Source organism: Toxotes jaculatrix, chromosome 9, assembly GCF_017976425.1.
Source record: "Toxotes jaculatrix isolate fToxJac2 chromosome 9, fToxJac2.pri, whole genome shotgun sequence".
Taxonomy (NCBI): Eukaryota; Metazoa; Chordata; class Actinopteri; family Toxotidae; genus Toxotes; species Toxotes jaculatrix.
In genome coordinates this window covers 15,427,513-15,450,041 of record NC_054402.1, presented here as the reverse complement: position 1 = coordinate 15,450,041, position 22,529 = coordinate 15,427,513, and the positions used below count along the sequence as shown (strand labels likewise).

At 40.5% G+C, this 22,529-nt stretch overlaps 1 protein-coding gene and 1 non-coding gene across 2 annotated transcripts; both read left to right on the top strand.

The window, feature by feature from the left end:
* Positions 1-3,235: 3,235 nt before the first annotated feature.
* Positions 3,236-21,579, top strand: LOC121187357 (NADPH oxidase 4). Its single transcript, XM_041046566.1, has 18 exons — positions 3,236-3,292; positions 3,640-3,735; positions 7,179-7,289; positions 7,751-7,835; positions 9,349-9,446; positions 9,816-9,843; positions 10,142-10,214; positions 11,759-11,839; positions 12,479-12,638; positions 13,676-13,840; positions 14,009-14,071; positions 14,733-14,793; positions 15,610-15,691; positions 17,125-17,244; positions 17,353-17,461; positions 18,259-18,327; positions 20,140-20,240; positions 20,325-21,579. Exons 1-18 carry the CDS (start codon positions 3,236-3,238, stop codon positions 20,443-20,445), a joined length of 1,680 nt encoding a protein of 559 aa, XP_040902500.1. The 3' UTR covers positions 20,446-21,579.
* trnad-guc lies at positions 19,218-19,289 on the top strand. The gene has a single exon. It is a non-coding gene; the product is annotated as a tRNA-Asp (tRNA).
* Positions 21,580-22,529: the final 950 nt, after the last annotated feature.

Genomic DNA, 22,529 nt, shown 5'->3' with positions numbered 1-22,529 from the left:
ATCAGCAGATACATCTACTCAGCTCACGTGGAGAGGGTGTGTTGCAGCTACGTGCTAGAATCAAAAAAGTAGTGTGTAGTCTTGAGTTCAACCTGTTGTACATGCGGTAAAATAAAATACGAAAGTAAGCAAAAATATGTATGATGGCGATCAAATCCCATTTACTGACAAAATAAAGAAAAAAACTGGTCAAATAAGTGGAAGATCAAAGCGGGATGAAGACTCACTGGAATGTTTGATAAGGATGAAAATGACATTGGATTTTGCTTTGACAGTCAGCAGATCTCAATCTAACTGTGAATGTATGGGAGACTGTGGAGCAACATGTTAGGCAGTGCTCTTTGTAATCATCACAGAAACATCAAATGAGGGAACATCTTTAGGAAAAATGGTGTTCATCCCAACATTAGAGTTTCATAGATTTGTAGTATTGATTCAAGGCTGGTGGTGGGACAACACCTTAATAAGACACTTCAAGTTGGTTAATCCTTTAATGTGTGACCCATCTGTATATATTGTAATTTCCTCAGCCGTCTATTGAAATTTATTGACTGCTAAAATATAGCTGGACATAGTTAAAATTTAGTCTGTAAAAATTTAGAGCTACAAAGTCAAAGAAAAAACGTGTTTCACTTACGACTATTACAGAAGAAAGGCCTGTTAGCATCTCTGAGTCGGTTTTTTTAAGCTTTGTTCACTTTCACTTCAGGCCTAGATTCATCTATTGCTATAGTTAGGCAAATTTTCCCACACTACAAGACACGCAGGCCTCGGACATGCTTGACCCCTCCTGCTTTTGCTAACAGCTGTGTGGGGTGGAGGATAGCTCTTTCATGCGATGGGCTGGAGCGTGACGTAGGGAGGCGACACTCTTAGGAATGTGGGGAGGACACAGACCACAGCCCTGCAATGTCCTCAACACACTTTATCTGAAAAACAAGACACTTTAATTAAACCAGCAGCCTTTAGCTGGAATGTAGAGGTTGATTTTGATTTAATTGGAATTGTGTTGTTTGGATACAGAGGTCCTCCCAAAGCCAAATCTGAATTTTATTACTTTTCAATCCAATGACCACGACTTTGTAATGATTCAGTTTTGAACTATAACATTAGGCTCATATTTTGTGATGTTACACGTGCAAAAACACTATACCTACCTTTGCTGTTGATGAGCTCTGAGACGATCCTCAGTCAGAAACAAGAACCAGAAACATGACCTGCAGCTGCTATCTGGTCATCTGATCTCTGGTGGATTGCAGATGAAGAACCCCCCTTTCTACCCCCACAAATTAATGTTCATGCTCAGAGAAAACCCTAATAAGCATAAGAGAATCCAGATGAAGACCAAGAACTTTGATAATGCCTTAATATTTTTTTCTCCAAATTTTGTACACTACATTGCCAAAAGATTTCACCTATATGTGATTGAACATTCCATTAAAGAAAAACATAGACATTAATATGCTGCTACAACGGCCTCCGCTCTTCAGGGAAGATTTTCCACAACATTTAGGAACCTGTCTCCAGTGATTTGCTTCCGTTCAGCCTCAAGAGTATTCGCCACAGATGTTGTGATGGATGAAGAATCCTGGCCCAGAGTCATCATTCCACTTCATCCCAAAAGTGCTAGATGAGTTTGAGGAAAGGGCTCCGTGCAAACCAAACTCAGTAAAAAACATGTCTTTATGTTTGTTTGTTTTTGTGTATGGGGTCAATGTCATTGTATGGAAACAGGAAATGGCCTTCCCAAACTGTTGCCATAAAGTTAGAAGCACACTATAATCTCACCCTAAAGGTCCATTTAGAGGCTTCATTCATTTGCTGGTAAATATGATATGATAAACTGAAAACCAGCTACTAAACTGACCCAGAAGTGGTATTACTGTATTTTGTCTGTTGATCTTTCTGCGGACACGCTTGAAACTTGAAACTCACTATATTACTGTGTAAAATATAACGCTGTTGCATTAAGATTTTTATTTGTTGGAACTAAGTGGCCAAGCCCAAACCAAGAAAAAAAAGTCTAAGTGAAAAGCACATAGGAGTATGTTCAATATGGTGTTCGTATGGGTGTCTGCATAGAGTTACATAGTGGTCACACAGTGTACCAGATGTCTTGACCTATTTAGAATGAGGTTTCATGAAGACAAAGTTTTGTTTTACTTTTTGTGTTTTATTATTTTTGTTTTTCATCCCTCGTGTACATTTGTTTACAGTGTCCTTTATGTCAAGAACAGCTTCAGTTGCATTTCTCATTAAAGACACAAGATGGCGCAGACAGGCCAGAAGATGGCATGTAGCTCTTCATGCACCTGGCGCATCAATTACCTAGAGTCATGTAGCTTCTTTCTCCAAGAGATCAAATAATTGATGTACAAATGTTTAAGCTCTACCTGGTCATCTAAAAAAAAAAATGATGTGACCAGGTATCAGATGACAGATTTTTAGTAATCAATTCATTATCATTGGTCTCTCTCTGCCGAATAAGGCATCCAGTCTACAGTTAGACATGTTATGTTAGACAGTTATGATTTATTTCAAAAATCAAATGCGCTGTTAGAAATGTTAATAAGTCATTAACAATGAGTTTTAATCATAAAACCTATAGTTTTTTTTTTTTAAGTTGTCTTAAATAACTGCGTTGAACTGAGGTACATTTATTTCTCAACCACCAATTTATAATCCATTTGTAACGGGCATTGTTTTATGGTCCCCTCAACTTTTTTCTAACAGTCATAAGTGAGTGAGTTTGTTATCTAAGGGTTGATTGAGGTTTTTATGTTTATAGAAGAGTTAGTCTGTGGTTCCCTCTGCTGGCAGAGAGGAGTACTGAGGACTTTTATTGTTCTCCTGTCTGTTGGTTATCTTAACTTGTCCCAGTGTAGTTTTTAGTCAGGATGTTTGTGGTGGAGCTGCTCACTTGACGTTCCGGCTTGATGTGCAGCGACATGAGATGAGGAGACAGGGAGAGATGCTGTCCTTCTGAGTTCCTCCCCGCCCCGAGATTTGTTTGGTTTTTGTTGAAGGGGTGGAGGTGGCGGGGGGGGGGGGGGTGAAAAGTCAAAATGCGCTCAGAGCAGACAGGAGGGACGACGGAGCAGACACCGGCCGGTGTGTGAACGCTGCACACAAGCATACGGATAGAGACAGAGCTGCAGAGAGGACGGGTCTGACTTTTTCCTCCACCGAGGCTTTGGTGAGAAGTCTGGGCAGCTGCCTAACCTGCGAGGGCATCATGGTTGTGTCGCTGCGGAGCTGGGTCGCCAACGAGGGGGGAAAACATTTGGTCCTGGTGAGGAAAAAACACAATAAGAGAAGATTTTGAAGCTGTTCAGCTCCACTCAAATCGTAGTATGTGAAAGTATTTGTCTGGTTTTGCTGTTTCATGAGCTGTTAAGGCGCGTTTTCTGCAGAACGACTTCAGAGGACAAATCACTAACAGGCACTAAATGAATTGACTGTTGTGTCAAACTCACTAGTGAGTCAGTTGTACTTAATTCTGTATCCATGCAGCCTATTAGAACCATTACATCCAAAGGTTTAACATTTTGTTTTAAGATAAAATGTAAATTATAGTGATGGTAAGTACAAAATACGTGTACATCCTGTGCTGTTTGTGGATGGTGTGTGTGTGTGTAGATGCTGTGGTTGGGAGCTAACACCTGGCTGTTCCTAAAGACCTTCCTGCTCTATGCCACTGGACAGCAGTATCACTACCTCTACAAGATGCTCGGGGTAAGGCCTGACACATTAACATGCAGACCATACATTATTTTCCTCATATGTATATTGTATGTATATTTGTATATTCCTCTTATGTATATTTCACTCACTGTTCTGTTACACTGAACCACCAGTCAAGACTGAACTTTTTTTTTTTTTTAATCTTTAAGTCAATGTCTTTACTGTGCAGCCCAGTTAAAGATAAAATACAAGCTCTCTGTAAAGCCTCTGCGACCTGACAGAGAGCTTGAGAAGCTGATACAGTCCAATGATTTGCTTCAAGCAAAAGGTGACAGCATGAAGGGCTCCTTACTGAGGCTGAAGTTGTTTGGAGTAAAGTTTCTGAAAGTACAATGAAAAGATGCCAGCAGTCTTTCAGAGGGCTGCAGGGGATTTACACTTTAATGAAACACTGGGGGATTTTTGTATTTTGTACATATATGAATACATATTTTAACACAATAGGACATTTACTGTTATGGTTGACTGGTCAAAATCTGTCAGCTCTGGGCTGAGAGGCTGACCAAAGCAGACTGTGTGTAGTGTATATTTTGTTTTTATTTTGAAATCACTTTTGTGAGTGTAAAAAGCCTTGAAGATTGTCACTGACTCAGAATATCGAGGCGTACATGTTTTTGTGTTCACATAGATTAATCTAGATTCTAACTGCTGACAAAAATTAAACACAAAAAACATGAAATTAAAAATGATATTTACAAGTGCAGTGAAGATCACCAATAGTACTGAGACATAGACTAGTTTTCCAGTGTTTGCATCCTGTTATATCATGTTTCATGGTTTCATGGGTCATGTGATGCTGCCCTGATGACAACAACGAGGCTGTAAGCTTTCGTCAGCAGTCTGAAAATGTTGATAAAACCTGCCGCTGTATTCAGTCTCTTTAAAGATTTCTATTAATATCTCTGAAACATCTTTTGTGATGGATGTTCATCTGTCACATGCAGGTTTAATGAGTCTGAGTTATGACTATAAACTCTGTGACAGCATTTAGCCACGTGTGTGTCTGCACCAACTCTAGGGCTGGCCAGAAGTGACATGAGCCTAGGCACACACACACACACACACACACACACACATAAGGAATCAGGAATTTGATGCTTGCTAACCCATGTGAGCGTTGGTGTAATTGTTGTCACAAGTTCATGTTAGTGTGTCTGTGTTTGTTCCAGAGAAAACATTCCTTGTCTTTGGAGAAAATCATACAAAGACCACAGACATCAACTTTGCTTCTTTTGCTGTCCACCATCTGGATACTCTGTCATGTTAAAGACCTGTGTTTGCTTCATATTGGTTGTTGTTAGGTCACTTCACCTGAACAAGCTAATTGCTCAAATGTGCAGTTTGTTCCATTTGCTTCAGTATTAGTACCAATATGTTTTTGACTGTGTTGATCTTCTTAAAAACAAATGTATGTGCGATATAAAATGTAATGCCACTCTGCAAGTGAAGGAGAAAAGGTGGAGAAAATATCAAATTCATAGCCAAACTGCCTATTTCATCAGAGTGTATAACAGTATTTTGAGTTTGAGCTTTAAAACATTAAGAGCACAGCATGAAAATCGAACAGAGGAAGCGATTTGTGCAGCATGAAATAAGTGGCTAAATACGATGTGGCAGCAAGCAGCATGTGTGAGCTATTCATGTGCTGCCTGTACAGGGGGAAGCACAGGGGAGAGAGGGGCAAGTGTGGGCACGCCTCTGGCTTTAACCGAATGCCTTGCCAGAGGGCTTAAGTTTATGTGTGTGTGTATGTAGACAAGTGTGTATATCAGCACGTGTGTCTCTGCAAGATGGACATGTATTTCAAAGCTTTAATGCTACTGAAGGGGATTTAGTTTTAACTTCAAAAAGCATCTTATCTTGTGCACCTGTATGGTTCAGTGTGAGTTTGAGCGTATGAATGTGTGTGTGTGTCTTGGTTGTTCGGGGTGTTGGGGATGTGCAGAAAGCAGGATATCAGATCTCTCACTTGTGGTTTTGTTGTCAGCTGCTATTCTTTGGGAAGCTGTGTTGAATGAATGTGTGTGAAGTTTTTAAAGGGTAAAGGTATCAGACCAGTTGCGAGGTCAGTGGTGGCAGCGCGTATGATTAATCATGTTTTTTCAGCTAACTTCCTGGATTATGTTGTGTCTCTTTTGGCCACTGTGAAACCTTATCACAGTTTGAATCCACCAATTTCTGGGTGGAGTATCCTTTAAAAGGTTGAACTACAGTTTTACACGTGAGCTGTTCGTCTCTCCTCCCCTATTCCTCTGATCTACACACTCACACACACCGTCATCTCACTCTATTTGTTTCAGTTGCTTAGGGATAATCAGAACGGACGGCACCCGCAGAGCACACAGAGGCTGCCAAGAAAGTTTTTAATGCGCTGCATTTAGCAGACGCTGAAGTACATCTAGTGTTTCTGCGTGAAAACTGCTGTAGCTTGAGATTTGTAAAGCCAGACTACACGGCTGACCACCTACCCCCATGTCTCTTTAGGTAAACTGCTAACTGTTCATCCTGGCCTTAGGTGCTGTCTCAAGTCAGACAGGACGTTCTGAGATGTACTGGTAGTATCTTGGTAATGTTGGCCAGACAGTGATGTGCCGTCAGAGGTCAGAAACTGAATCTGTCTTTGACTCTATGCACGTCACCATCAAAGAGTAGAATCCAAAGAATTTGTGTTCAGACTCTGAGGCAGGGTTGTAGAGGGGACAGACGTGAAGCAAAGATAATCTGTGAGGTGAGTCATAACTCAGTCAAATCTGGACACACAGTCATAATACACTTTTGTGGGTTTCAACATGACTAACTTTGATGTCTATTGCAAATATATGTCCATAAATCTGCTTAGAGTAAAAGTTCTTTAAAAGTCGTCTGAGAATCAGCATGTTTTTGAATTTTATTTCATATCAAAGTAATCCAGTGGTAGGTTTTTTTGCATATCCATGGCTACATTGCAAAGAAGAACAACCTGAGAGAGAAAAAAAAAAAAAAACATTTTAAATTGTGTCAGAGGGGAGGCCCATACTGATATTAGGCCCATATTATCAGACTTTGAAAGCCCCTCATTAATTTGAGCGCGAAAACCAAAAAAGTTATTGTCTATGTCCTGACAAAATTAAACATGTTTTACTTAAAGGCAAAGCCTCAGCAGAGAGATGCCTGAAGGAGAACGGTCCTTAGCTCTTCATACTGAGAAGAACAAAGATGGTTTTAAATAACCCTGTGTGTCAGGGAAGTCATGCCTCAAGCCCTCAGTGCACACACTGAATAGTCCAAATCTGAATAGGAACAGCTGAAAAGTGTGTGTCTTAATCCACCAGACCCTTATCACTTTACATCTTCTCAATCAGGCTGCATTGCAGCAACATGTCTAACAATGAGTGTGTGTGTGTGTGTGTGTGTGTGTGTGTGTGTGTGTGTGTGTGTGTGTGTGTCTTTCACAGCTCGGTCTGTGCATCAGCAGGGCGTCTGCGTCTGTGCTGAACCTGAACTGCAGCTTGGTGCTGTTGCCCATGTGTCGCTCCCTGCTCACCTTTGTCCGAGGAACACACACGGTGAGAAAAGAAACTGAGGGGTAAAGCGATGGTGGGAATGGGGGGAGGGAAGGAATATAGAGGGTTAGGAGGAAGGAATGAATGATCAGTGGGCTGGATTTGCTAGTCTTAACTTCAGTTTCCATGTCGTGTCAGTGCCACTGGTGACCACCCAGAGAAATGAGGGTTTGAAAAATGTCTGCAGTTGTCACTAATGTTAAATCAAAGTTTGAAAGATATAGCATTTGTTCAAAAACCTGTGTTCTAGTTAGGAACTAGAACATGAGCTTAATTAGTGAGATTCTGATGTAAAATGCCAGAAAACATTTGAAAGTGTGGTGCTTTAAAGGTAAAGATGAATTCTAAATGTAGGGAGGAAATAGGATAAGCTGAGAATTAGTTATGTATATTATGGTTCCCATGAATCCGTGGCTTGAAAATAACTCTGTAGTCTGTGTTACCTTATACTTGTGATCACGCAGGTATCGAGCAGAAAGACACGCAGACTGCTGGACAAGAGCAAGACCTTTCATGTGGCCTGTGGAGTCACCATCTGCATCTTCTCTGGTAAAAACCCGTCACGTCTTCATGTGTCACTGTGTGTGTGTGTGTGTGTATAAAGTGTGGATAAATGGACCCAGGCTGGCTCAGCATTCCTGGAGTACCAGCTGTGGTGTCCTGCCAGCTGGTCATGTGTGTTTTTGCTGTCAAGATGTGTGTGTGTGTGTGCGTGTGTTTGTGTGTGTGTGTGTGTGTGTGTGTGTGTGTGTGTGTGCGTGTGTGTGTGTGTGTGTGTGTGTGTGTGTGTGTGTGTGTGTGTGTGTGTTTGTGTGTGTGTGTGTGTGTCTGTGTTCTTGTTGCTCTTGTGAGTCTCCTCTCATGACATCATGGGAGCTCCTTGCAGCTGTGTGTCTGCTGGGTCTCCGGCTTAAGGGTTTTCCTTTGATTCATCTGTGTTTTTCTGAGAAGGCTGCCTCATGTCTCATCTGTGTTTTTACATGAGTCTCATGAAAAAAATATGAACTGCAAGTGAAGTCAGCACTTGCCTCTTACAGAAAACAATATGCAGTGTACTTTTCCTTTCCAGAGGTCCTGCTCTGGTGTAAAGATCTGTTGACCAGTAACATTTTGATGGTGGCTTATGGGATTTGGGATGTAACACACACTGTAGCCTGTAAGCAAAAGAGTTGTGACCTGATTTTGGTGTGAGAAGAAAGTCATGTGCCAATCCACACAAAGTGCGTGGGATATGTGTGTTCTGTATTTCATGGTAGCCCATACCTGCAGAGACATTGCACTTAAAACCAGAAATGTCAAGGTGCTGGTACGTTGTCTGTGGACAATGACTGTGTAAAATAAATTTGAGTCAATGCACCCAATAGTTGTTGAGATATTTCAGTCGGGATGGACCAAATGCCATAGAATGATAGAAATAAAAGAACTGCAAGAACTGGCATCCGTTCTTCACTGTTACATCATCTGTAAAACGTCTTCTTTCATCATTTCCATTCACTTCTCAACTCACCAACACCACACACACACACACACACACACCATATGCGCACGTCTCATGTTCTTGCTGAGTGCCGAAGTTCTGAGACAACAAATGACAATGAAGACAACAGAGATGGGAGAGAGACTTAGACTGAGAGAAGACAGAGGGAGGAGGGGTGGGGGTTGGGAGGGGGTGGCAGGGGGGAGAGAGGGGTGGGAAGCAGTGGGAGTGAGAAAGGATGTGAGTGAGAAAAAGAGGACCCTTGTGTCTCATGATTACGCCCTCTAATTCCATCAGCTGTCGAACGGCTGCGTGGTTAGCCTATGATGTCAGGGGAGTGTGTTTGTGTGTGTGTCTCAATGAGTCAGGAGGGTGTTTTGCTGACTTTTTGCTGAGCAGACAAAGAGATGTTTGTGCGAGTGTCCGCTCGCGGTTCATTTTGACCTTTATAATTAAGTCTGTGTCTGTGATGCGTCCGTTTGAAGTCGAGGAGGTGATCTGCATATGTGTCGAAGTCTATGCACAAAAAAAGTGTGTGTTTTAAATCAGTTTTCTGTAACCCACCCTTCCTCTCTCCTTCTCTAGTTGTGCATGTGTCTGCCCACCTGGTGAACGTGGTGAACTTCAGTGTAAGCTACTCGGACGACTTTCCTTCTCTCAATTTGGCTCGCTACAGAGGAGAGGTGAGACACAAACGTACTTAATTCAACTTTAACCTTAGCTCAAGTCATAATCCTTAACAGCAGTTTGAACAAGTGAGGAAAACGTACACATCTTCCAAAAATATCCTCACTCTTAGGCAAGGGTAGCCAACCATGTGTCACTGATAGCTTTCAAACTGCCGGTTTTCAGTCCAGTCAAAGACTCCCAACATCTGATTGGCACGCTTTCAAGTAGAGGAAAGGAACTTAGCAATGAAGCCACCTGCAGACTGTTTTCTCTCCATAGTACATAGTTTCCTGCTGCTGTGATGTTTAAAACTCAAATTAGTCCTCACAAAAATAGATGCAGAAGATAACATAGCTCTTTCTTTTTTTGCTTTTCCTTCCCAGGACCCCAAGCTGATCATTTTGACCACAAGTAAGAAAAACAACTCTTTCTTATACAGCATTGTGTATTGACCAATACTGTACAGTCCTTCTTTCCTTCTCTCTCATTTCTGCATTTCTTGCTTTTGATGTTTTGATGGGTTAACTAAATCTTTGTAAAAAAACAAAAAACAAAACTGCTTAGATTGCTTACTTAATCCGCTATCTAAAATGAAATCGTGGCCAGTGAGCATAAATCTCCCACTGAAGATGAGTGCATGTATGTGTCTTGGGATGTTAACTCACTCGCTGACTTCATCTCTGCTCTCTAATTGGCTGATTGTCTTCAGTCCCAGGAGTCACGGGCATCCTGTTGGTTCTCGTCCTCTTCCTGATGTTCACGTCCTCCTCCTACTGCGTACGGTAGGTCAGCCGAACCACCGCCCTCCATCCTAGTCATCAAAGTTTGTCTTTGTTATGTGCTGTGTCACATATGGGTTAAGAAAGGTGGACACAGTTCGGCAAATGCTGCATGATGATGACCATTATAAGAGACAGGCCTGTAAAACTGTTGATTTGACACCTTGAACTGCAGAGGACGTTATTAAACCATGAAGCATCCAGTTCTCTTATGGCTTTTGTTGTTCAATACACGTGTCTCTGCCTCTGTATCTCTGTCCCTCTACATGTCTTTCCACCTTTGTCTTTCTTCCGAGTTCATGACTTCCTCCTTTTGTGTGTATGTGTGTGTGAGATGAAAAGAGAAATGGAGGATGGAGGCCATAAGGGGACATGCTAACAGCGGTCTGTTACAGAGCAAATCCTCACTAAGTGTTCCACTCTCAGCTCTGTCATTACTCAGGTCATAGTGGGTCAGCCACGCTGCATGTGTGTGTGTGTTAACTCATGCAGGTGTGTGCAACTTGAACTGTGTTTGTGTGCGTGTGCTCTCCTAGCTTTCCTCAGTAATTGAACAGAGGATAAGAGGCTTTTCCAGACCACTTAAGGCTTTAGATAAGAATTTGGGTAAGAGGCTGGAGTGGTGGGATGGTTGCTGCAGTACACCAGAAGAATACCTGCATAATGAGTCAACAATCCAGGGATATTAACACACATTAATGTGCACAAGGCTATTAACGTACTTTGTGAATTCTACAATTTTAAAATGCACTTTACATGATGCAGAGTTTTAAAATATAAAACTCCTCAACTGTTGTAACTTTACGGTAAATCTCCGTAAGTTCATAATGCTTCTCTTCATGCATAATTTTGTTAACAACAGAAGGAGACAAGTTTCTTTCTTCTGTTTTTTATTTCTGTGTCCCAAAAAAAAGATTTTCAGTTAAATTGATTGCTTTGTTTTGTTTGACACCAGTCTATGAAATTTTACACTCATAAACCAAGATGTGACCAAATTTGACTACAGTTTCAGTGAACTTCTGCTTCAAATCCTGATCCATTTTCTGTGGTAAACGTCACTGGATTATGAGAAAGTGACCACATAACAGGAAGTAAACACAAGGTTTAAAATAAATTATGCTGCTCAGTCCTTGTGATGTCCCTGTGCAGACACAGGATATAGCTAAAGGAAACAAACATGAAAGAAGTTGCAGTCAAAGAGGAAGAATACTGAGTCTGATGATGTTCATTGTTTGCAGTGTTTATGGGGGGGGCCGTTGTGTGTAATGACCCCTTTAATATTGACCTCTGGTGTCCTGCTTGCTCAGACTCAGCTGGGAGTCTGTGCGTCTGCTCCTGAACAAACTCCGACCTCGCTTTAATCTTTTGTTGCTGTGGTTTTGATTCTCTCATTCTCCTGTTTCCTTATGTCATGTTATTATTCCTCATTTACATCTATTTTTTTGTTTTTTTGGTATTTCTTTTTTAAAACATCATTGGTTTGACTTAGAAGTAAGAGATTCTTTGAATATAATCATGTATGTTCTCATTTGGCCTTTTCTTTTCAGGGTGTCCAACTATGAGATCTTCTGGTACACACACAACCTCTTCATTGTCTTCTACATCATCCTTATGGTGCACATGGTCGGGTAGGTCACGGGGCTTAGCCCACTGATGGCAACACTAAATCTACTTGTGTGTGTGTGTATGTGGGTTTATCTCTGCAGGAGCTGCTGAGTTTTCCTGCTCGGTTGGTACAGTTTGTCCTCACCTTAACCACTACCTTCAGAGGACAAGATAAGAATTTGCTTCACTTATGAATGTCAGCAAATACTGGAGACTCCCGCTGACTCCCGCTGACAGTCGGAGACATCTCTAAGATGTCTCTTCAAAGTATTTTTCTCAGCTCTACTGATTTCATAAAAAATATTATGTGATTGACTTGTTCAGCATTAACTATCATCTCACATACATACAGGAGAAGCACACATTCTTTCCAGGCAACTTTCCAATACACACGATCTGCACAATTCTGTACATTTGGCCATTTTGATTGGCTGACTGCACAGTGTCATTAATTAGGTAACTAACCTTACAAATGACATGCATTTGCTTTGTCACACGTTTTTTCTTTATTTTTTCTATTAGAAGCTTCAAATGTTATGTTCTGCTGGTCAATGTACATTTTCATAGGAACTTAAATGTGTCTTTCTTAAAAACTGTACTTCAACACTTAAAAAGTGGCATAAAAGTTACTGTAAAATAACCAAACTAACTCTTTCTACCAGTGGAGCTCTGAAATATCAGACCAACATAGAGGCCCACCCTCCTGGCTGCTTCAGAACCAATGAGAATAGCACAGAGCAGCAGGGCAAGGAGCTGGACCAGGGAGAGGATGAAGAGAGGAGATGCAGAGAGGAGGCTCACTTCCAGCCGCACTACCCCCAGGTCTGTGTATGTGTGTGGGCGCCTATTACATGTATCCTGGCATTTAAATTAATTTGTGTGTGTGTGTTTGGATTGAAAGAAGTGTTGTGTGTGCTGTAGTGGGTGTGTGAGTGTTGTACATGTGCGCTTGAGAAATGTTGGAGGGAGTTTATTAGAGGTGTAGTGCTGTTAGGGAGGAGCAGACATCCTCTTTCTACATCAAGGACTGTTTGTGTGCGTTTGTTCGTGTGATTATGTGTTTGCACATGGTCGTTAAGCAACGAGCTGGTTTCATAAAATCCCCCTTATACCCGATTGTGCTCCCAAGGCTTCACTGGAGCTGTGAGCAATTAGTCTGCCACAGGTAACTGCCAGCAGAAAGAAACAGAAACACCACACACTGTGATAGAGAGGTAGATAGATTTAGCATGTACTCTCGTGAATGTTTCTCTTTGCCTGGGTTTGATTCAGAGTCCACTTGTGTTATTGTAACAGAAACAAGGTGGGAGAATTAGAAAGCCTCGATAGACAGAAGCTGAGACAGCCTAAGATTCCCAAAGCTTCCTGTATCAGGGCTAATGCTGCGTTTTCATCAAATGGATGAAAAGAACTACAGATATGACCATTAAGTTGTCCCAAAAATGGCCATTTGGCGATTTAATCTTGTTTAAAAGGACCTGTACTCTGTCTATTTGTATCTGATTTCAAATATGTAACACAATAGAAATGTATAATTTGCATATCTGCTGAGACTATGAGGCAAGCAGCCGGGTGTAACCATCTTGAAATGCTTGAACGCTGCCAAGTGTGAATAAACAGGTTTTCCTGCCTTAAAGGAAAACTGTGATTTGTTACAGCTTGGGGTTTATTTTTGCATCTCTGGCCACTGGCGCTATCAACAACCATGATATTGAAGCTCCATTACCTTTAGTACTATATTTAGTATAAATGTGAATGCTGTATTTCTTCCTTGAAATGATGTAGAACGTCTCCAGTGTGATAGCAAATGTAATTTTGGTTGTAATTTGTGCTGCATTGTGTTTTCCATGTGTGTTTAGACATGGCTTTGGGTGTCCGGCCCTCTCTGCCTCTACTGTGCGGAGCGTTTCTACCGCTACATCAGGAGCAGTGACCCCGTTACCATAGTGACAGTCATCAGGCATCCCTGTGATGTTATTGAGTTGCGCATGCTAAAGAAGAACTTCAAAGCTCGTCCTGGACAGGTGAGAGGACATGACGTGATTATTTATCTCCAAACATTTAATTATTTTGTTACATCTCAGTTGTATTTTATTATGTGCTTTACGATATCATCCCCCTTTTTCTCTCCCCCCTCTCTCGCTGTCCTCCTGATGTCTCTCCATCTCTTCCTGTCCTTTTTGTTTTCTCAGTATATTCTTCTTAACTGTCCAGGTGTCTCTTCATTTGAGAACCATCCCTTCACACTAACAACAGTAAGACTTTATGTAACTCTCCAACTCGCTGCAACATGTTCCTCTGTCATGACACAATGCAAACACACACACACGTTTTTACAGTTTCTTAAACTTTCTTCCCCCTAGCAAAGAACATGCAGTTCTTTGTCTGTCTCCACATCCTGCCCCCTTCACTGTCAGCTGGCACGTGATTGACAGCTGGGTCTTCCACTAGTGTTCAGTTTCACATTGTTAAGTGATGTTTTCAGAGTTAGTCCAGATTATATGAGACAAAAGCGGAAGATTAAGAAACGACTTTCTGCTTAGACAACATATAGGGATGGACTCACACTCATCCACACACACTTGCTCACAAAGAGACACACACACACACATATACTGCGTGCATGCCTGCGCCTGATGTGTTATGGAGCTTTGAGGAGGAGGGCAGAGAATCACACTGACAGAGAGCAGACAGACCCCTGAGGCTAGTAACGCCGTCTGCCAACAGGAAGGCTCTGTGTGTGTGTGTGTGTCCATGAGTATGTGTGTGTGCATTGTTAAATGTAATGAAAAGAGTTGCAGCTATGGACTGTATATGTGCTCTGGATTGTGTGTGTGTGTGCATGTCTGTGTATTAATTGAATGTGCATGTGTGTGTTTCACTGCGGCTCACTGTCTGCTCTCCAACTCCTTGCAGTGTCCCACAGAGAACAAGGAAACTTTTGGCATCCATCTCCGAGTCGTGGGAGACTGGACTGGTGGGTTCACACAAATGCGTGCACACAGACACACACACGCACAGCATAGACACGGACAGGGGAACTTACATAGGCTTACAAATGCAGAAAGACACAGATAAAAGAACAGAAAAACAGACACACACTCTCACTGTTCCCTATCAGAGTCGACAGGATGGAAGTCATTTTGTTTTGTCCTCCTCTTCGTTACCTCTCCTCTCTGGGGAGGAGGATTTTCCGAGAAACCACATTTTTGTGTGCGTGTGTGTGGGACTACTTCTTTACCTTGAGGCTAGCATGGTTCCCACAGTTTTATTGTCTGCTTGGAAAACTGTATTTGTGATGAGTACACACACACAACGCACAGTTTATTGACATTTACAGAGGTTGCAAGATTTCATTTAAAGTAAAGAGCTGGAAAACTGGAATCAATACATTTGTAATAAAGACACAAACACTTTACATGCACTTACAGTGAAAAAAGGGACTCACTTCTACAGGAAGCTGTGGCCCTTGGGAGGAGTTGAGACAAATGCAAGAACATGTCCACTCATTTCTACTGGCTACTGTATATATTCACACACACACACACACACACAGGCTTTCAGAACACAGGAAGGGAAGTAGATTTGTTTGTGTTGGCCCCTTAATCTGCTCTGACGACATGTTGTAAGGAAGACATGGAAAACACTGAATATAGAAAACAGTATAGAAAAGACCCATAACTATGTATGGCAGTGGTATTTGTGAAGACATAATACTTGCACTATTTGTGACACTCTCTTGGGTTTAGACCAGTGTAATTAAAAAGCCTCTCCTGTCCTGTCCTCTCCTCAGAGCGGTTCACACAGCTGTTACTTCCTCAACCAAGGATAGACTTGGAGATCCTTCCCATGGTGCAACAGAGGAGATACCCCAAGTACATTTCTGTCTGTGTCTGTGTCTGTGACTGTGTGAGTGATGTGGCTGACATGATTTCTCATGAAAGCTCTGAATCACTGAGGGGTCAGAGGTTTCGACCCCCTGACCTCTGACCCTGTGCTCTTCCTGCTCTGTGTTTGAGAGAGAGTGAGAGAGATAGAGATGTCGTGTCAGAGAGAATGAGAGTTTGTTTTGGAACAGTAAACCAGAGCTAAACAAACCATCACAATTCCCAATCCCCTCTTCCTCTGTTATGAGGGCTTAGATGTACAGCAGTGCCCACTTACAGTCAGAAGGGTTGGGGTTGGTTTCCTTTCGCTGGTATCTAGTGCACATGTATATTTTGTTAGTTACATTCTGATAAAGCACCGCAAATATTAATTTCAGTTTCTTCAAAATAACACTTTAGGTTCCCCTAGTTAGCATTTAAAAGTTGTATACTTTATTAAGGTTTAATAAATAGTTTATAACACACTATAATGTAGTTGTAAGATATAAGTGTTTATTAATGTATTTGTCAATAACCATAACTCCTCCTGTGGACACCCATACGTGAAGGCTGCTGCATAAACAGACAGTGTTTTACAATATTGTAAAACACATTTGTAAAAACATTAAAGATGTCCTTATTATAGAGGTTATAATCGTAGGCAAACACTGTACATTAATAAACACCTAAAATGTCCTTATAGCTGCACACACCCACATTATAATGTGTCATAAACCATTTATTAAATGCTTGTTTTATTGAAGGGCTTAAATGTTACAGGGTGATCATTAAAAGCAGTAAGAAGTACTTAATATTTAAGACACTGCATTTTTGTTTTTCTGAAATGTCACCAATGAACTGATATTTTATGTTTTTTTCACAACGTTTTTAGCCAAGAATAAAACTTTCTCAGAAGTGTTACAGAGCTCAGAGTTTGTGATTATGTGACAGTGAGGCTGAGCCAAGCCTTACTTGGCCATGTGGTGGGTGTTGGGGCCTGTTAAAGTTGCTGCAGCATTACCGACCATGTTCTGGGCTCAGTTTGGAGTTAAATAATATTAAATAATATTGTGCAAGCATATTTGAGTGTGTGCTTATAATGCAGAGAAATGTTTGGGTTCGACTATGCTTAATGATTTCGCATCTGTTTGTTTAGTGTATATTAGTATCAGAAAGGTGTGTATGTGTGCGTGTATTCTGTGACACAAGTGTTTGAGCAGCTGTTGTAGAGATGATGGCGGTCTGTATGTGTGTTGGGTTGGAGGGGGGCGGTCTGTCTGTCAGTTCACACACACAAGCTGCACATAGACTGTGAGATCTCAGATGCAGGATGTTTATCTGCTCATATGTTTTCTGTGGGGAGCTTATAAATATATATATCTGTGCACATTTGTCCAGACTTATTTGCTTCGGTGTGTTTTTCTCCACAATTATATGTTCAGGCTTTACGTGGATGGTCCATTTGGGAGTCCATCAGAAGAAGTGTTTAACTACGACGTCAGTCTGTGTGTTGCTGGTGGAATAGGAGTCACACCCTTTGCGTGCATGCTGCATGCTCTGCTGTAAGTTATGAAAAACACGTCATATATTGAAAAATGATGAGCGCTCTGAGCAAGTATTTGATGTGTCCTCCTTTTCTCTCCCTCTGTTTCTCCCTGCTGTATCCCCAGTGATGGTTGGAGGGGTTTCAGGTTGCAGAGGTTGTATTTTGTTTGGGTCTGCAGGGAGCTACAGTCCTTCTACTGGTTTGCTGAACTGCTGTGCGCCCTTCATCACAAGGTCAGGACAAAGTCTGCATCCTGTAGCTAATATGTTATATTAATTAAAACATGAAAATTAAACTGCAGTTCATGATTAGAGTTTGGAAATTTTTGATTATTTAATTTTTTATTTTAGATTACTCGAAAGTCAGTACGGGGGCAGAAGATTCACCTTCTGAAATTACTTAAGTAGTTGTTTGGTATTTTTGAATTGAACCACTGCACCTCAAACTTTCTGTACCTGCCCTTTCTGTTACTGTTCATTCAGAAAATGTAAGTTAGCCAGTTTACTAGCAAAGATAATCCACTTGCCACAGACTGTTGAGGCTAGCAACTCTACATTGCTGTTGTTGTTTTCTCTCAGGCAGGTCAAAGAAAGGTCAGAGGTTGCAAACGTAAAAGACTGCTGATGAGCAGGGGAGTAGTTACTGTGGCACTTGTCCTTTTAAAGTCTTGCTACAGTTAAACAAAATATGTGTAGAAATATGGATCGATCAAATGAAAACACTCATTCAACTCCAGCTCTGAGTTTACTGTCATTGATTTGTTTTTGTGTATTTTTGCAAAGAATATTTTTGTTGGCAGTAATCAATATAAATTTAACCACTTTAGGTTTTTACAATGTTAAGATTAAAAGTCAAGGACTAAAGCCTATTTTCACTATCTGGGTTTTTGTATTTAACGCCATCTTGTGGCTGGTTCTGCCTCTTATAGTTGAAAGAAACAAATGGAATAAATGTCTTTTTCCCATATCAGTCCAAACATGTCTCAGCGCCACTCATCACTGAACTTTCCATGTCTGTGTTTGTCATTTAGCTTTGGAAGGAAAACAGACCAGACTACTTTAATCTGAAGCTGTACGTCAGTCGGACAGACAGTCTGCAGGTAGGTGTCTCTCTCTCTCTCTCTCTCACACACACACACACACACACACACACACACACACACACAGTCTATAATTTTATATTCATCTTTTCATTGTGTTTCATTGCCTGTTCTCTCACTCATCTCTTCATTATTGTGCCATTGTTTTCAAGTATTTAAGAGCCTTGCCCACTAGAGGGCACCTACAGCTCACTGAACTCTTAAGTCTAACCTGGAGTTAACTCAAGGAGTGTAGGGCTGTTGCTTCCATAGACCGAATGCTTCCTGCTGTCTTTTTGAATTACACTGTGTTTATTGTGTCCGTATGTTTCAGTCTGTAATAATCCACTTGTTTTGAGCTCAAACTATCATCACCTTTCCTTGCTGTGGTAGCTAGCAGAGACCATGAATGTAACCCTTAACATTAGTTTTTATTTCTACTGTTGTACAGACATTTTATGCACATACACATACACGCACATACACGACGAACATTCAAGACAGTGTGGAAATCAAAAATGAAGACTTTTACCTCCTGTTGTCAGAAATGCTTACTTCCTTCAGTTTCTGCAAACCAAGGCGGGAAAAGCAGTTAAACAATAGCTATAATATATAAACAATGTTAGTGATTTTTCCAGCTATTTGGTTGTAATTTTGATTATACTGTAAATAGCTGCTAATATATTCCTTCAGTGTTTATACAGGACCTTCATATGTTTAAGATTAGGCCAAACTCTTGATCATCTGTTTAAACTGCCAGAACTGAATGTGTATCAAATGGAAAAGCAACTCAGGTTTTTATTTCTTTATTTAAATGCAGTAATCTATTGCTGCTTTGTCAATTTGCTCTTGTCATGGGCAAAGTTGCATGCAGCACTATTTCTATGATCATGTGGTTGTTTTGTAACAACTCCTCGTTAGTATAGTGGTGAGTATCCCCGCCTGTCACGCGGGAGACCGGGGTTCGATTCCCCGACGGGGAGAGTTAAATTTTTTGAAGCACACTGCTGGTTTACGAGGACTTGTAAAACCACATGCCTGTCATGAATCAGATGCCTGTCACAGAAAACAGAACTAGCAGTGAACTGTGCTGAGCACTCTGTGGAGTGTTTTCATGAAACAGCAGGCTGAAAAGTTGAAGTATTGCCTTTATTTGCTTCTGTAAAAATCTCTTCTTTATGTCATGGGTGAATAATTTGAAGCACATTTAATGCTAATTTATTAATTGTTAAGAAATAAAGTTGGTCACATACTCCACTATAGAAACAAAATACCATAAATCAACTGAAGATATAGGAGAAGTTTTTATTTTTAAAATTATATCGGAGGGTTCTGTGGGATTATTATGCAGGAGCCCAGTTAAATGTAATTTACATGGTGGCTGACAGATCTTTAAAGCAAACTGAAATTCTTCTGATCTGAAATAGTTTGATTTTAAACTGTGATAAAGTCCATCTATCAGTAGCTTACTTAGCTGATACACAAACATCACATGGAGCTCAATATTTTTACTTAGCCCCACCCTGTCAGTCCCTGAATTTGCTTTGCTTTGCTGATAACTGCCCTCAGCCGTTTACACTACAGATAACATTCAGGGGCTTGTAAAACTACAGAGTTCAGTTTGTGGCAGTCACATGTCTTAAAAGAGACATTAAATATATCTTTTAAATGTAAGTCAACACTGACCTTCACTCTGCTGATTTTCAGATGTGATTGCATAAATGTGGTAACCTAATATTTTTTTGTCCCATTCAGATGGATGGATGTTAATTGTGACCTGATTTTTTAAAATAAAAATAAGGATGTTTGTGTCATTTACCCTCTTTTTTTCAGAGCATGTCTGAGGAGAAGTACCGCCCACTCACTTCGAGGCTGCTGGTTGGTCGACCCAGGTGGAAGTTACTGTTGGATGAGATCGGGAAGACCAATAAGCAGTGAGTAGAGTGAGAACGTAACCTAATTTTTTCAGTCTTAGTAAAGCTATAAATTATGGATACGATCTTCCTCTGTGGTTTCAGTAAGCGAGTTGGGGTTTTCTGTTGTGGACCTAAGGGCATCTCCAAGACCCTGCACAGACTGTGTAACTCAGCCCAGTCCTCTGGAACAACCTTTGAATTTAACAAGGAGTCTTTCAGCTGATCAAACCGGTTCTACACTTCCTTAGTGAGAAAAACAAAAACAGCAACTTTGGGATGGATGGATTTTCATACATTTTTTGGGAAAATTCTTTTCTTTTTTTGAAGTAAATCTCTGGATACCTTTGGCCAATCTTGGTTACTTGAAATAAGAATCTGTAGGCAAGCTGTCAGATGTCCTTTGGCATCTGTGAAACTGGCCAAAAAACACAAACATTCACAGACTATATTTATATTTTCTATGCACCCCTGCCCATAGTCACAGAAGGCCCAAGATCTCAAGACCTTGACATGTAGCATGAGGCCTCTTGCTCTTTACAAAACAACTGGACCCCTGACTGAGAGCTCCAAGAACTTCAGCTTCAGCATCTGATGGGACCAGCTTGGATCCTCCTCTCCTGATCTGTTTTTTTGAAGTTTCTGTTGGATTTAATCTTTTTCCTTAATAATCCACCCCACTGTGGAGTAAGTGTTTTTTTCTCATGTTTGAATCTAATGTGAGAAATCCAGCAATGTTGCAACCACAAAGACAACAAGATAATGATATTATACCAGAGGGAGTTCAACTTTCAGTGGACTAGGCCGAAACATCATGCAGGGACCAGACAAATTGTTTTTTATTCAAATGTTTAAGATGACTTAAATAACCAGAGAAGTGAACCCACATTGCCTTTGGCATGCAATCACAACAACATGGGAGGTGTAAGCTCATGAGTGCTGACAAATGACTACACTGTTGTTTTATCTTGACTAAAACTAGTTCAACCTCTACGTATATTGATGGAATGGAAGAGGATGATGGGATTTTAGCTCTTGGAGTGGGACTAGCACGGGGTCTTAATATCCCACTCATGAAAGCAGGATTTGTAGTGTCTGAGCTGGGAGACAGAGCTCAGTATCTGATTGGTTTATAAGACTGTCATTCATCAGGATGGGACAGATGATTTGCTTTCAACAGAGAAAAGGAGTGGAGCCAAAATGGACACACAATGGACACTTGAAACAGTCTTTGATTTCATCCTGTTGTTTTGAAGATTTGCCGTTACACCTCAAGCCAGTACTTTTAGTTAGTTTTTTTTTAGTTTTTTTTCAATTTATTTATATTAAAAAAATATATTTTATCTTATGTGAAAAACTTCTGCAGGGCTTTGGCAATTTCTCTACAAAATAGTTTTTACATATCTCCAAAGTTAGTTATTGATTAAAAAAAAAAAAAAAGAGGATTCTAGTTCTAATGAATAGAATCAGCCTCTTGATATTTCTGATTTTGTGACTGAAAAAAAAACATATCCTCTCAAACTGTATTTAGCTACCATTTATGTAGCATCTTAAATTTAAATGTGTTAGTATGTCTGTTTTTAAGGACTGTCCTCTTTTTTAAGAACAAGGCAAAAATTGAAATAAAAGATTTTCTATTTATTATATCTTGATTATTTGCATGTGGTTTAGAAATTATTTACTATTTCCCATCCTTACACTGTTTATGTTATTACAATTATTTAACTCAGTCACAAACAAATACTTAAAGGTACTATCTGTTTGAATCTGTTTTGGATCTGAAGCAATTCACTTGTATGAATTGCTTCAGATCTATCAACATGATTTTGATCAATCACGTTCAGTCTTGTTTATATCATGTCACTGTTTTGCTTGATGCCCACTATGCTCATGAGCACCTATTTAACCATTGACTTTGACTGTTTTCAGTGGTTTTGGCCCAACATACTGTACATTAGTACAGCAATCTGCTAACTAAGCTATTGCTAAACTCATGAAACTGAAGAGAAAAGATGGTGGTTATTCAAACTAGCCATGAAACTGGAATTTGATGTTTGACAAACTACAACAATACAGAAATCACAGAGAAAACTTGAATATGATTTTAGTCTGATTTTATTAAACCATGTAGAAACTCATGATTCATCTTTGTTATCATGATACATTTTCTTTGCTTTCAAAAGGCCACAGCAAGCATGCGGTGATCCTTTAGCACCAGTGCGAACACACACTAGTGAGTGTGTTGGAGATTTGATGAGTTTATTCACTTCTGTAAAACAGAGCAGAGTTTTCAGCTAAAAGACACAAACT